A 16,331-nucleotide genomic window follows, 5' to 3' on the forward strand; every position below is an offset into this window, starting at 1 on the left:
TGCCTAAAAAAAGAAAGAAATTTCACTTCATTTTTTTCAAAATATATTTTAAACTATGGAAAAAGAGCCTCAACTTTAATCTCTGTTATCAGCATGTCCAAACTCATTGTGGTTTAGATGAATCCAATGTTGATTAAAAAGTTCAAAAGGAGCCGGGCTTGGTGGCTCAGCCTGTAATCTCGTGCCTTTGGGAGGCTGATGTGAGTGGATTGCCTGAGCCCGCGGATTCGAGACCCGCCTGGGCAGCAAGACCTCATCTCCACAATAAATTAAAAAATCAGTCGGACGTGGTAGCGCATGCCTGTAATTCCGGCTCCTCGGAAGGCTGAGGCGGAAGGATCGCTGGAGCCCAGCAGGTCGAGGTTGCGATGGCCAAGGAGCGGCCACTGCACTCCAGTCTCTGGGTGACAGAGTGAGACTCCAACTCAAAAAAAAAAAAAGTTCAAATGGGTGAGTTATTTAAAATCAGAGAAAATCCAGTTTTCAAATCAATGTAGTAAAAAGCATCTTTTTATGGCTGCTAATGTACTAAGAAAAATAAAAGTAGAAAAAGCATTTTGTATGTAAGTGCTCTGACTTTACATTTTATATGTGTATTTTAATTAAACATCTGAGGTATTTCTGACACTAAGATTTTATGATTTCACACTTAAAAATGGCGATGTTTGCATTAATTATTATTATTATTTTTGAGTCAGGGTCTCACTGTTGACCAGACTGGTGTGCAGTGGCATGATCACAACTCACTGTAGCCTTGAACTCCTGGACTCAGGTGATCCTTCCACCTCAGCCTCCCGAGTAGTTGGGACTCCAGGTGTGCACCACCCTGCTTGGCTAATTTTTTGATTTTTTTGTAGACACAAGGTCTCACTATGCTGCTCAGGCTGGTCTCAAACTCCTGGGCTCAGGCAATCCTCCAGCTTCAGTCTCCCAAAGTGCTGGGATTATAGGCATGGGCCACCAGGGCCGACTCCGGCATTAATTTAATTATAATTTGCCAATGACGACCTACTTCCTTCAGTGTTCCCCTTCTCATTTCTCAGAGACTGTAGCATGTTGTTCACCCCCACTCTAATTTCTGTCATTATCCAAGGTAACATTAAAGGCCACCTGGAGAGTTTCTTGGATTCTACTTTCATGGCTAGATCCCTGACTAGTGTTACTCTAGTGGCCATCGAATGTGCTAAGTGCTTCATGTGTGGGTCTTTTCTTTCATGATCAAAGCAATGTTATGAGGTAAGTATTATTATTTTTCAGATGACAAAAGCAAGGCTCAAAAAGGTTAAGTGACAACATTTTTAAACTAATTAAAATAAAAAAAAAAGAAAGGCTAGGTACTTTGAAAAACTCAAACAGTTAAACTTAGAAAGTGAAATTTAAGCCTAGGTCTATCCAGCTCACCTTTTAGTATGCTAGGCAGTGTTAGCATAGCATAAAATCCCTTTAAGATCCTCTCTTTTCGTTTCAACTCTCACCACGCTGTCATGCCTTATTTCTTCCACATTGGAGTTCTCTATTTTAGGACTTTGCAGTCTTATTCTTTTGGTTTTTGTACACACAGATTTTTTTCTCCATTCCTTTTCTCTTGTTCATCAAGCTAATTCCTATTCATCTGTTAAACCCAACTCAGAATTTACTTTTTCTATGTAGCCTTTTCTGATTGTCTTTTTCACTCAAATAGCAACTTAAGCCTACCTTGTTACGGCACTTTCTCATCCCACTGAGACTTACTGCAAACATTTTATTCTTCATAGTCCTTCCCCAACAGCGTGAAGAAGTTCACCTTTTAACTATATTCCTTCATTCCATGGATGGTTGATCCCACAGGGGTCAAGAAGTTCAATTTTTTCATTTTATAAACACATTGCCAAGCATAGAAATTTGATAATTGCACAAAATAAGAATTTGGAGACTATATTTTTTGAGAATCAGAAAACGTATCTCCTCCCCCACCATTTTTGGGCAGGCACATATAAATAAGGTTGTTACTTACATCCTAGGACCAAGAATCCCATGATGAGCAGTCCAATGCCAGCAGGACCAAAATGTACGTTGTCTGAGAGTATTCCACCTTGACCTACGCCTGCACCTCCACCTACACCTCCATTATTCCAATCATCTGTTTGGGTATTGCCAGTAGCATCTGAATTGGTAACTATGTCACCATTAGTATTGTCCACTGTACTCGTACTGATACTTCCGCCATTGTTTCCATTCTCATTGGTACTGGTACCTGTATTAGTACCTGTATCAGTGCTAGTATTTGTACTAGTACTATCACGAGCTGGCCAGTTAGAACCTTGAAGGTCAATATTAATTGTACCAGTGCAAGTTCTTTGAAGATTGTCTGCAATAAGGTTCAAAATGGAAGAAATATTTATACATTTAGTGTGATTATACATTTATTGTGACAATACAGAGCTATTTTCTTTTTTACATCAATACTTATTTCAATGTCTTTATTCCCATCAAGTCTAATTTCTCAAATCATTCCTTGACTATGACTCAGTTTTTAAATAAATTAAGCTATATTGTTATTATTAAAATTGTTATTATTACTAGTAATACGATCTATTGGATTATTTCTTTACACTACAAATAGTTGGATATTATATATAACTTGAAAAGTAAAAAATTATAGAGAAAAATAAAAACAGAAACAAACAGTAAACTCATGGTAGCAATGCCCAAGGAAAACTATTGTTGATTTTTTAAAATGCTGAGTTGCTTATTATTTATGTTACATTGATATAACCATATGGTTCATTTCATTTTTTAAAATTTAAACTTTAAGCATTCTTTTGTGCCTAAATAATATTTTTATTAACATAGTTCCTAATGGCCACATAATTTTATATCAAGTGAGCCATGGTTTACTGATCCAGTTACCTATTATTTATATTATTTTAAATATTTAAATATTAAAGAGAGTGCTGATAACACTCTCTGTGCACTAAACATTTTATACTTAGACTTTTCCTAAGATTATTGAAAGTGGAATTATTAGATTAAAATATGGGAATAATTTGTTTGAGATTATTTTGTTATCTCTATTATATAGATGTGAGCCCAGTTGTCTGACCTTGTTCATTTATGCAACTCTAGAACCTGGCACAACGGCTAAAACTTAGTTAGGACTCAAAATATACTTTTTAAACAAATTAATAAGAATATTTCCAGAAATACGTAACAGAAATAGGTTTAAATTCAGCCTATCTGATATCAAAGCCCATGCCCTTTCAGCTCAACTGTGCTTATTCTATTGTTATAATCTTTGTTGTTATTGTTATCATTATCCTCACATCCTTCTAAATTCATATTCTTATGTCCCATTTCAAAAAAAGTCTGGGGTAGAGATGGGTTAAGTAATTTCTTTAAGATACCATAGCTAGTAAGTGATGGAACAAGATACTAATGAAATTTTTCTTCAGAACTCATGGTCTTAAGCACTAGATTATACTGTCTCATATGGCAACTTTTGTTGGAAAGGGGTTACTTTAAACTATAATAATTAAAATTTTAGTATTTGAGTATACATACGGCTTCCTCTAGAAGAGGAAAAAACAGTTAGGTTGATTTCTTACCATCTATAGATAGAATTGTTCCTTGGTATCTTCCATTAAGCATGTTATATTGTTCCCTAGTAACTTTATTTTTCAACATGATCACGCCTGTTTTTGAGTCAATAGTTAGCAAGTCAGCCGGGTTATTCCCCATTACATATCTGTATTTGAAAGAAAATGATATATTAATGTCAGCTATCTAAAAAAAAAAGAAAGAAGCTATGTTATTTATAAAATATGTTTTTCTAGTCATAGTTATATCCCTCAAACATAGTTTTAATTATTGAAGACTTTTTTTTTTTTCAGGGAAATCTTACTGAATGGAGCTAGTCAAGCAAAGTTTATAAAGATTAAACTTTAAGAAAAAAATGAATGAGCAGCCATTTTGATGGAATGTCCTTTTATCTCCACTTTCTTGTTAGAATAGTCCTTTGATGCTTATAGTCTCATTTTTATTTCATTTTGGTGGCAGCAGAACTATTCCTGAAAGGCCAGCCACGGTGGCTCACGCCTATAATTCCAGGACTTTGGGAGGTCAAGGCAGGAGGATTGCTTGAGCCCAGGAGTTTGAGATCAGACCAGGCAACATAGTGAGGCCTTGTCTCTACAAAAATAAAAATTAAAAGCTGGGCGTGGTGATGTGTGCCTGTAGTCCCAGCTACTACAGAAAGCTGAAACGGAGGATCACTTGAGCCCAGGAGCTCTGGGCTGCCATGAGCCGTGATGGTGCCACTGTACTCCAGCCTGGGTGACAGAGTGAGACCCTGACTCAGAAAACAAAACAAAACAAAACAAACAAAACTATCCTGGAAGACACAGATTCTAGGATTTCCTGGGCTGCTTTTAATTCTAAACCATTCTCTTTCCAAAGAAGTTGCTTTATCAGCTTGGGCTGCACTTGTCCCTCTATTTCCACCCTTTCTTGTCACACTAAGCAGGATGACTTTTCAAGACTTCTTTTGAATTTTCAAAGTATGTCCTTGCCTTGGGCATCTACCCTATTCTCCTCTTCTCATCTTTGACTTCAGTGTTTTCCTGCTCATTTACATACTTGGAAAACAAACAATGGTTAGATAACTCCCTCTCTCTCAGGTATTGTGCTAAACTCAGGGCATAGGACCTTGAAAGGAGGGGCTGCCTTTGGTAAATTCATTCGGGTGAGGTACAAAAAAGCTTATTGACCATGCAGTACAGTGTGATAGTACCTAGAACAGAACTTCTAGAAGAACACAAAGAAGGAACTCTTAAGACACATTTGTGAGGTCTTTCCCCAACTCTTCTTCTCAAACACAGTCATATTTATGAATTGAGGTGCATGTACACATTTTTCTTGAATAGGCAGAAATATTTGTATAGACGGTGTTTTAAAAAAAATGTCCTTAATATAAATTTTCCTAATATAGCTAATTTTTCACACCAGTGTTATTGGTCAATATTAAGTGCTGACTAGAGTGAAGAATGTAATTGAAATTAACTAATTTAAACTAATCGATTTCAAGCTGGACAGATTTGAAATGAAAAAAAGAGCTTCTTAAAATCCTGTAATAATCAGCTAATTGGTCAATAAGCTATATAAACACAGAAGTTTCAAAATTTTCAATATACATTATTTTCACATATTAACATCTTTATAGTTCTACACCTTACATTTTGTGCACATTTTTATATTTTGAGTTAAACACTCTAAATTAAGTAACAATTCAGTAGTTAGTAATGTTGACAAATAATGGTTTCAAAAATAATAAAAATATTCTAATTTTGATACTTACAGTTTCTAAAGAGAACATGTATACTTAAGATCAATATATGGTGAATATTAGTTAAAAAATATCATTCTTACCTAACAGTTGTTGAAGCTAGACCTGTGTCCAGGTCAGTAGCTACAAAGTCTCCCACTTTATAATTTGATCCCATGTTACTATTTACTACAAATGTCTTTGAACCTGGTCGAAAAACTGGGCCTTCAATTACATTTGACACCGTAACAGAGATTGCAGTTACTGTGAGTTTATATTGAGACATAATTGATTGATGAAATTCAGCTTTGTTTCTAACACCAATACTAAGTTGTAGGCTGTTCATGGCTTCATAATCTAGGGGCTAGAAAATACAGAGTAAAATGTGTTACTATAAAAATAAAAAGCATTCTAGATGAAACAGAAGATCCTTGAGAATAATTAAAAATTTTTTAAAAAAATTCTCTTCCTCAACTAAGTATAAATGCATACAAATACACAATCTAGTCTTACAGTTTAAATCTACAGTTCAATGTAAATATGTGCAAATAAAGTGAGAAAAAATCCAGTTGGTCTTGATCCATTGCTGAAAAGCTGAAAATGTCTGACATAAACTTAAAATAACACATATGGTCAAATGTATGTATTTTTTAGTACACAGACAATTTATGCTACCTTTAATCATTTCATGTTTCTCAGAAAGTAGTTCTATTTATTGCAAGTTAGGGGTCAAATGTATTAGAAGCGCAATCATTTAGTTTTATCTACACAGAATTATCTATAATAAATTTTACTTTATAAATGTAACTTTTTGAATAAATCAGGTAATAGAATGTAATAGAAATGTTTATTCAACTATTCTAGAAAAAGATTATTTTATATTATAAAATAATTAGATAGTACTTTTATTATGAAAAATAATGTCAATATCCATAACACATAAAATCCACAAACGACTATGCCATTATACTCATACTTAACAAATATATTTTCCTAAATTCTTACAACAGAGTAATTTAGACAAAAATAGAGATTCACACATTGAGCTCTCCTATTTAACAAAAATTTTGAATCTTTGTTCTAATGTTGGTTTTATTTGCCATTCCAAGAATGACTATAAAATTATATATTCATACACACTACATATATATAATATATATATGTATTTAATTTTGCTTTTTAGTCAGGGTCTCGCACTGTTCCCCAGGTTGGAGTGCGGTGGCACAACCATGACTCACTGCAACTTTGACCTCTTGATCTTAGGTGATCCTTCCGCCTCAGTCTCCCGAAAAACTGGGACTACAGACCTGCACTACCATATCTGGCTAAATTTTGATTTTTTTGTATGACTAGGTCCAGCTTTATTGTCTAGGCTGGTCTGGAGCTCCTGGCCCCAAGCAATCCTTCCTTGGCCTCCCAAAGTGTTGGAATTACAGGCGTGAGCCACTGCACTTGACCTATGTATATAATTATAACGAGGATTTAATATATCATGTCATGTTATGTCATGAGAAAATTCACCATCCCCATTTTATAGAAATTTTGAACATGGCAATATTGAAGATAGATTGGTTGAATAATTTTCCAAGGTAATGTAGTAGTTTGGAGTGAAATAAATTAGGACTCAGTTTCCCCAGAATTGAACACTAGATAGTATCATGGAAAGAATGTGAACTTCACAGCTAAAGAAAACTAAATTTAAAATTGGCAGAACCACCTACTAGGTATGAGAACTCGCGCAGGTTACATGCTTTCTCTGAACCTCACTGGCTTACCTGCAATATGGGTATCATATAATCTAGTCTGCAGGGAAACTGTGAGAAATAAACTTAGGCATCTTCACACTGTCTCAAGTTGAAGAGAAGCTATAATCATGGTGACACATTATGAGGACATGGGACCAAACCCCACATATTCCTATGGGAACAGAATTTCTTAAGAGTCTGTTTCCCAGGACTATTCTGAAAAAAAAAATGCTTAAAACAAGAGATGACATTTTACTATGTAGAATTATATTGCATACATCCTATCCATACAATCCATGTACAGCTAATGCGGACTTTAAAAACTACAAGTCTTGTAGGACAGGGAGAGAATTTCACTATCAACTCTCCAGGAGGCAGAATTTTTTCTCAAGTCTCAGAGGAAATTCCATTGCAAGTAAATGTGGTGAGTTATTAATATGGGGGACACAGAAGAACACTTTTGACTGAAACCAAATCTCTAGCATATTAGTGTTCCCGATAAGCCTTGGTCAGCAGCCACAGTGAGACAGAAGTATGATAATGCTACACTTGCAGTAATTTAATTTTATGAAAACACATTGGAAGAATAAGCAAATTTTAATTTGCACGATTAATATTCTTGGTGTATAATAATTGACTTATTAACATAAACATTTTTTAAAGTCTATGTTAAATCTACTTAAAAAAAATTCTTAGCCTAGGCAACATAATGAGACCTCATCTCTACAAAAAGTTAGAAAATTGCTGGGCGTAGCAGTGTATACCTGTAGTTCTGGCTATTCAGGAGGCAGAAGCGGGAGGATTGCCTGAGCCCAAGAAGTTGAGGCTGCAATGAGCTGTGATCATGCCACTGCACTCCAGCCTGGGCTAACAAAGTGAGACCCTGACTCAAAAAAAATTTAAAAATTCTTGAACTATTAACTTTAAGGATTAATCAACTTGTTGCAAGCATAAAGTACTATTTTTATTTTAAAATGCTTTTAGTGTGTATGATCTGTTAGGGAGTATTGTATTGACAAAATGTTTCAAGTAAAAGTTCAATGCCTGTTTTCCTGAAATGATATAAACAGAAAAATTCTATATAAAAAAGCTCTATGTCGTATATAATTGTAAGACACAGTAATTTTTGTTCTTCCAGTGAGTCAAGTTTGTGAAATGTTAGCATTATTATAAGTTTAACATTTTGAAAGAAGACCAAGAAAACAAAATACTTAGGATAATTATACAATACCTTAATCACTTTTAAAGTTCCCACATTTGTTCTTTCATTCATTTCTATGTCAAACCAATTTCCCTCATTTCCAGACATAAAGAAAATTACTGCCATCCAGTTAGCTGTGAACTCTTCATCCAAATCGATTACTCTAATCTGCATCAAGTCTGAATAGAGAGCATTTTCATCGATAGTAATGGCATACTGAAACAAAAAGTAAAAGTCTTAACACAACTGTGTAAATAAGAGGAGAACTGTACTAGGCTTATACTGAAAGGTTGATAGTTTTTCATTATTTAGAAAATATATCTGTGTTTATAATCTCACTTTTCAGTATTTAAATCCATTTATTTTCTTTTATATAATCAAACACAAGACAAAGGTGTGTGTCTACATTTGGGTTGTATGTCACTTAACATAACAGGTACATCTGTAAACAGAATTGTCCCTACAATTTTAGAATGTAAAGAATTGAAAATTTTTAGTTTCCAGAACAAATACTTACTGAAGACATTTCCATGTATGGGATGTTATCATTGACATCGAGGATTTTAATGCTGCATTCACACTCCGCTGACAAGCCATCTGCCCCACCATCTCGATCGGATCCTCTCACAGCAAGAGAATACTGGCTGTATTGCTGAAAATGCATATTACAAGCATTATCACACTTAACATAGACAGTCTATACTCTGTTTTACAGAAAGTTCTTTTAAATGTTGGCTCAACATTTACATAAATCTATTACAGAAGTAAGGTTAACACAGAAAATTCACACATCTCACATAATTATTCCAAATATTGCTCATCCAGTATCATTTAAAAGAAGCAATGTTTTTTAAAGACCCCATTCCCTACTAATCTTAATATATCCAGAGGTTGAAAATTTTTATGAAGTGTGAAACAAACCAGAATGATCAAGAGGAGAGAGATTAAGGTTTACTGAATATTGTGGCATAAAAATTCCATACCCCCAAAAAATCAAACCCTGAGTGTGCAAGAATATAAAATAATGACAAATGGTTTATATTTTGGGGAGGTGATGGACTGTGGCCACCACCTCCCCAATAATGGAGTTATCGATGATGTATCTATTCTTTATTCTATTTAATGGTGCTTACATTTTTAGAAGCTGGTAAAAGCTATGGAACCTTTCCTAGACTTATTTATACTCATTTGAAATTATAAATATAAAACTAAAGAAACCTGTGCACAGTGGCTCACGCCTGTAATTCCAGCACTTTGGGAGGCTGAAGCGAGAGGATTGCCTGAGCCCAGGAGTTTGAAACCAGCTTGGACAACATTGTGAGATCTCCTTTTTACAATAAATAAAAAAATTAGCCAGGTGTAGTGGTGTGCACCTGTAGTCCCAGCTACTTGGAAGGCTGAGGTGAAAGGATCATTTGAGCCCAGCAGGTTGAGGCTGCATAGCTGTGATTGCGTCACTGCATTCCAACCTGTGAGACAGAGTGAGACTCTGACTCAAAAAATAAATAAGTAAAAATAAATAAGATAAAAATAAACATAAATAATTCATAGTTTGAGACATCATGAATACTCTTCATGGACCCCAGGTAAGAATATCTGTTCTAGCAGTTTCCCAATGACTGCAGAGTTTCTTTACTTCTGATGTCATTTTCTTACAGCTCTTTACCACTAAAGATCTTTTGACATGAAAGAAATTCCATTGGGCTGTTTAAGAAAGTTTGGAAGAGATGAAGCTAGTCAATTTCTTCTAATAGTAATTTTCAAACAAGCAAAAATAAGATTTAGGTAACCTGGAAACTAATAACATTTAGCTCACCAAAGAGTGTTAAAATTATCTAATGTATCTTAAGCCTAAAAGTCATCTGCAGAGAAAGACTGCCATTTTTAAAGAACAAGAGTAATTAAAATGTGAGTATCTATTAGAAAATGAAATGTTTTTACTTATACCCCTAATGTGCATATAAGATGGCTACATTTTATTTCAAGGCAATATTTAAAATATATATTAAAGAAGACATTTTAAAATTAAATCATGGGCTCTCGTGGCATGATAGAAACCACATAATGCTGATGCTAATCTGTTAATAATAATAATCTGTTAATAATAATAATGATTTTCATATTTGTAAACAAAAAGATTGGTCTTGATGTTACTTAATTCCTATGGACCATTCTGATCCTGTGATTCATTTCTTAAAGTAGGTTATCAATAGGTGTTAAAAGAAAAGAAAGAGTTCTGCTGTCAATGGAGTTTAGGATATATTGGGTTAAAGAAAGGTAAGTAAGTTTCTTTGGAGATATTCCTGAAGCCCCCAACATGTTCATGTGCATTGTAACTCTCTCAGATGGGGACATATAGCAAGTATTTATTCAGTTTATTTCATTATAGAACACATTTTTTAAAAGTGAGCTTTTGCTTCCACCTCATGCATTTTTTTTGTATACTTTTACAATATAGTTTTCTTAAATTGAGGCAAATTCTAATTAACTGATAAATGAAAAATGTCAGTGTGAAATGCAGTTGAGGAATCTCCATTTTTAAATTTTGAAGATATTTCACACGTCATTACCATTATGTGAAAAAGCTAAATAGTTCAACTTTTAAAACATTATTTTCTTTTTCTCTTTTCTCTCAGGTACTCTTGCTTTTAGAATCTGTTCCTTTGAGACTAAAAACCCACTTAAAGAAAAAGAATTACCTCTCTGTCTAGAAAATTATTCATTGTTCGAACTTCTCCAGTATATCTGTTGATAATAAACATTGGTGAATCCGAAGGTTCCTGTCTTATGATCTTGAAGGCTATTTTTGAGTTCAAATTATTTGGTTCATCTGCATCAGTAGCATTGAGTCTCATCACCAATGTATCTAGAAATCAAGGAAAATTGATTACAAATAGACAATTTACATTTTTGTTACAATATAGTATACCACCTTTCCAACAAGGCATTAGAGCTAGTTGGTCCATATAATGTGCACTCTACTGGTGTCCCTTCTTATTCGTTCAACATATGAGTATATTAGCTCCTTTCTATACTTTTACCTTAAAAAATCACATTTTACTAGAAACCTAGACATTACTGATAATTGTGAAACAAAGGGGAAATGTGCTATTCTGGTTTTCTTTTTTTTATTCTAACATAATTTCTTCTTTTATTTTTTGTAGGATGCAATGACAAAATAAAATGATGGTAATACCAGACCAACATTTTCCCCATTCTTGCTGTGGTCTGGGTGGCCCTTAGTTAAGTGCTAGGTAGCAAAGTAGATCTAAAGAAATGCTTGTTTCACTACATAGATTGTCCTGTCCCTTAACTTTTAATAATCTTTGAAGTAGCTTTGATGAAGAATATTGGAGAATGTGAACAGCTGCTGGTGCTCATTCATGAACTACTATTCTTTTCTACTCTCCAACTCTGCTTCAAACACCATTTTTTTTCTACAAATGACCCAGAGCATCATTTATCTCTCTGTAGTCATTTTAACATAGTTTTTATTTTTAAAATCTGCACATTTTATTGATTTGTCTTTACTTTTTACTTTTTTTAGCTTTTATTTTATTTTAGAATCAAAGGGTTCATGTGCAGGTTTGTTTCATGGCTCTATTGCACAATGGTGAGGTTTGGGCATCTAATGAGCCTGTCTCCTTCCCCCCCAGGTGTTGACCACGGTACCCAATAGGTGGTTTTTTAACCCTTATTACTCCTCTTTCCTTCTCCTCTGTAATAGTCCCAATGTCTGCTCCTGTCATCGTACCCCTGTGTGCCCAGTGTTTAGCTTGTACTTATGAGTGAGAATGTGTGTTATTCAGTTTTCTGTCTCTGTGGTAATTCCCTTAGAATGATGTCCTCTAGCAGCATCCATGTGCCACAAATGTCATGATTTTGTTCTTTTTTATAGTGGAAATTGTAAAATGTTTTCACTAGGCAATTAACTAATCATGGCACGTTTGTATAATTAAATTCAATGCAACCATTAAAAAAAGTAAGAAAGTCTACATGTCCTGATATAGAAATATGTTCAAAATATATTTAAATAAAAATTCATGCTGTGGATTCATATGTAAAGGACGATTTATGTTCAAAAACATGTTATTTATGTTTATGTAATCATAGAACACATAGTGGTTGCCTCTGAAGAATGATACTTGAGAGAGCAAAGAGTAGATTTCGATTCTTTTTTATTTTAATATTGCATAATTTTTATGAGCATATTTATAATAATGTTTTTTAAAGCTGAAAGTACAGCTATTTTAATGAATAAAAGTAAAGTGTAAGAATTTTTGGAATTTACAAGAAAATATACCACTTAAAGGTTAAAAGTAGGTATGTTAAAATGAAGTTTTTTATGCTATTTCTATAAGTGATTTTAAAGGAATTAACTTAAAAATTGAAAAAATAAAAAAGCTGTATCAACAAAAGGAGGTAAGATTGCCCTTTACTGCAATCAGGCTGAGAGGCTAAGTTCTCATTTCAATGCCCCTGCCACCACTGTGCAAAATACTTTAGAAGTTTCTTAATGGAAATTTCCTACGAAGGTAGTGTCAGTTATGTGAGAAAATCCTCCTCATTGCTTTAGTTTTGTTCCTCATGTTTGACAGACTGGAGCGGCTTCTATAGTTGAGGAGGAGCCTTTCTGTTCATCTTTTCTATAGCTGAATTCTTACATTCATGATATGTACTTGACATAGTTTAGCCTCTGGTTAGGTGCCTGGCTGTGAAGAGTGATATGGAAGCCAATATATTACTTACTTGCATTAGAATTTTCTTCTATTTGTCCTAAAAATGTTGACATAGAAAATACTGGAGGGTTGTCATTTATATCCAAAACCCTGACTCTGAGCTCAAGAGGCCTCTCTAAATCTTGGCCCAGTGAGTTTAGAGCCCGGCAATAGATCTGGGAGAAAAAAGAGAAATAATTATACAATGAAACACATATTTATTAAGTTCTTACTTTGAGCATTAAGTGGGAAATTAAAAGACATATCATTACTATTTTCTACAAGAACACAGACACCGGCAGTACTTATAATCACTAAGGGAAAGCAAATATTATTTTTTTTAAATGCAAAATATTATTTTTTTAAAAGTGACAAGATAATTCATATAAAGAAATAACAAAAATGCTATGACTTTGTAGGAAGATATAATGATTGAGATAGATCTTAAAAGAGCATTTCAACAGGTTGCACTGGGAATTACCAAGGTGTTTCAAGAGATTCATGTGAGGAAGGAAACAATGCAAATATAGGGCTTGAAATTAGAAACAGGAGTTTTTGGAGGTGATTTGAGAATGTGGTACAGGAGACTCACAGGGGGGCTTTAAAGAAATGTCACATTCTTAAGCTTAGCAGTGTGGTATTTGTATTATTATTATTATTTATATTTGGAGTGTAATAAGTGTAATGTTTACATTTTACATATGTGGTATGTTTCATATAAAATACATTGTGCTTCAAGAAAAGCAATAGGCTAGAATGCTGATTTAAAGTTTGTGGGACAATGCTGTGGGCGAGAAAGCAGGAATATAGACATGGAATTGAAGGCTAAACACTCAAAGTGGAATACAGACAAGCAGTGTGAGTGAAAATTGCAGTTATAGGTTGTTATTTGAAGTTGCTTTGGGATGTGGATCAATGGGACTTTAATAGAAGAGATTACAAGAGAAAAGGAGGGCTTCTTTATTTCTTATTTTTATTTTAAGTCTTAGGAGGTATTGATCATGATGATTGAGGAAAAATGGGAGTATCCAATGGAGCAAGGAAAAAAAAGATGAAAAAACGACTGATGGAATCAGATTCTTGAGGAAACAGGTACGAGACAATGGAAATATCTTAGAAAAAGTTGTGGGAAAAAGCAGAAAATTGGTCCTGCTTTTGGATCTAATGAAGAACATTTCCAAATTGGAGGAGAGAGAGATAATTGGGGGAATTTGTGAAGGATGGTCTGAACATATTTGGTGAAGTTGGTCACAAATTCAACTGATTACGGTGAAAATGTAGTTGAAGGTTTGAAAAGAAAGGTAAGCTATGTGATAGCTACGTAAGCTATGTGACAGCTCCTGTAAAGAATTGAGTGAGATTCAGCTAAGGATGCATCCCAAGCTACATTCCCAAGGTACATTCAGAGCTCAGGTGAACTTGAACATGAATTTTTAGTAATGTTCACTCATAAACGCGTCTCTCAGTAGCTCCAGAAATGTTACTTGAAATTGACCTTAAATAAAGGGGACCAACATTCTCAACTGATTTAAAGAGCAAAGAAAGGTTAAAAAGCTTTCCAGGGAAGATAGACTAGAGGTTAGCATTTTACAGACACTCAAGTAAAACAACTTCTTTCTCCCTTAATCTTCTCTGCATTTCTTTTGAGTCATAGGATGCTTATGAATTAAGAGACAACCCAAAATGCCTAATACTGAGATTCTTGAAATAAAATGAAGTATGATCTGAGATTAAGATTTTGTAAGATAATTTAGGCCTGAACATATGTATTGACACAAAGTCCACTTACAATGAAAAAGGGGGTGACCTCTCGATCAACTATGGATGTTATATTAATTTCACCAGTTTTCTGATTAACAATGAAGATTCCATAAGGTGGCTGATCAATTCCTACTCCAGAGATGCGATATGTAACTTGCTGGTTTGCTGCACAATCTGAGTGAATCTGCAGAAAGAACACAAGTGAAAACATTATAGGCAACAAATAAAATAGTACTATGTTTGATATATGATAGCTTTCCTGAAAATTGTTGCATGTGATGACTCTGTTATCATTTGGGAAATGTTGAAAAATAGAGAAAATTATTTTCCTAAGTAAGAATAATAGGCCGGGCTCGATGGCTTAGCCTGTAATCCCAGCACTTTGGGAGGCCAAGATGAGTGAATTGCCTGAGCCTGCAGGTTCGAGACCAGCCTGGGCAACTTGGTGAGACCTCATCTCTACAATAAATCAAAAATTAGCCGGGTGTGGTAGCATGCGCCTATAGTTCTGGCTACTTGGAAGGCTGAGGTGGAAGGATTGCCGGAGCCCAGCAGGTTGACGCTGGGGCGGCCGTGAGCGTGCCACTGTACTCCATCCTGGGTGACAGAGTGAGACTCCAACTCAAAAAAAATAAAAATAAAAAGGATAATAATTACAGCGCCAGTATTTTCAATAGTAATTGACAATGCAATGAAATAAATTCAATTTTTATCAAACAAGGAAAAAGCAAAATATCATCCTACCATATTTGTCTATACAGTCATGATTCATGCATTAATTCATTCAACAGTTAAAATTTGATCATGTATTATTTTCAGGCTCTGTGCTAGTGTGGGGCTAGAGTAGGGAATTATTTGCCCTCTTAGGCAGTTGTGTAATATTGTTATTATATAATTTCAATCTCCAGATTCAAATTTTTTAAAAAAATGTAAAGTTTTTGAAGAAAGTTTTCAGTGGATTCAGGTAGGTGAGAAGAGTTATTTGACTCTTTGTAGAAGCTCTTAATTCTGATAATGGGGAGGACATATTAGCAGAAAAAGGAGATCATTTAAATAAATGGTTATAGAAACCAAAACTTTCTTTGAAATAAAATATTACATGGCTGTGAGCAAATCTTACTGGGGAGCCTCTGAATCTATGTGAATTTGTGTGTATATCTGTATGTGTGTACATACATATTTATATGAGTGTGAATCTGTGTGAGAGTGTATCTGAGTGAGTGTGTATGTGTGTGTGTGTGTGTGTGTGTGTGTGTATGGAGAAAGGAAGAAGAAAAAATGAAAAGAAAAAGAATGTGTGATAGAGGGCTCCTTGTGGATGTTAATAAACAAGCAAAAATGTAGGAATTCAGTTCTAATAAATTGTGAGATAGGAGCCCACATTGAAGTAGTTCCTCTATATATCCTGAAGACCAGTTCATTATTTAAATAACCATCTTTTTTCATCTAGAGTTTGGAATAACACATGATCTTGTGTGTGCAGTTCATAGTGAGGGGAGTCAATATTTAGCCATTTCTCCGAGAGCCTACATTTCTTTCTTTCTTTCTTTTTTTTTTTTGAGTTGGAGTCTCCCTCTGTCACCCAGACTGGAGTGCAATGGCCGCTC

General features: G+C 34.4%; 1 protein-coding gene across 1 annotated transcript in view; it reads right to left on the reverse strand.

Moving 5' to 3' along the window:
* DSG1 (desmoglein 1) overlaps positions 1–16,331 on the reverse strand; it is a 32,967-nt gene that overhangs the window by 6,835 nt on the left and 9,801 nt on the right. Inside the window, exons 4-12 of the mRNA XM_008073389.1 lie at positions 14,753–14,908; positions 12,995–13,139; positions 10,945–11,111; positions 8,763–8,897; positions 8,276–8,461; positions 5,404–5,663; positions 3,585–3,724; positions 2,165–2,347; positions 1,994–2,101 (exon numbers count right to left, since the gene is read on the reverse strand). Coding sequence (XP_008071580.1) covers positions 1,994–2,101; positions 2,165–2,347; positions 3,585–3,724; positions 5,404–5,663; positions 8,276–8,461; positions 8,763–8,897; positions 10,945–11,111; positions 12,995–13,139; positions 14,753–14,908 — 1,480 coding nt within the window. The remainder of the gene's footprint in view (positions 1–1,993; positions 2,102–2,164; positions 2,348–3,584; positions 3,725–5,403; positions 5,664–8,275; positions 8,462–8,762; positions 8,898–10,944; positions 11,112–12,994; positions 13,140–14,752; positions 14,909–16,331) is intronic.

This window comes from Carlito syrichta, unplaced genomic scaffold (assembly GCF_000164805.1).
Source record: "Carlito syrichta isolate Samal-C Ts95f unplaced genomic scaffold, Tarsius_syrichta-2.0.1 Scaffold315831, whole genome shotgun sequence".
Classification (NCBI taxonomy): domain Eukaryota; kingdom Metazoa; phylum Chordata; class Mammalia; order Primates; family Tarsiidae; genus Carlito; species Carlito syrichta.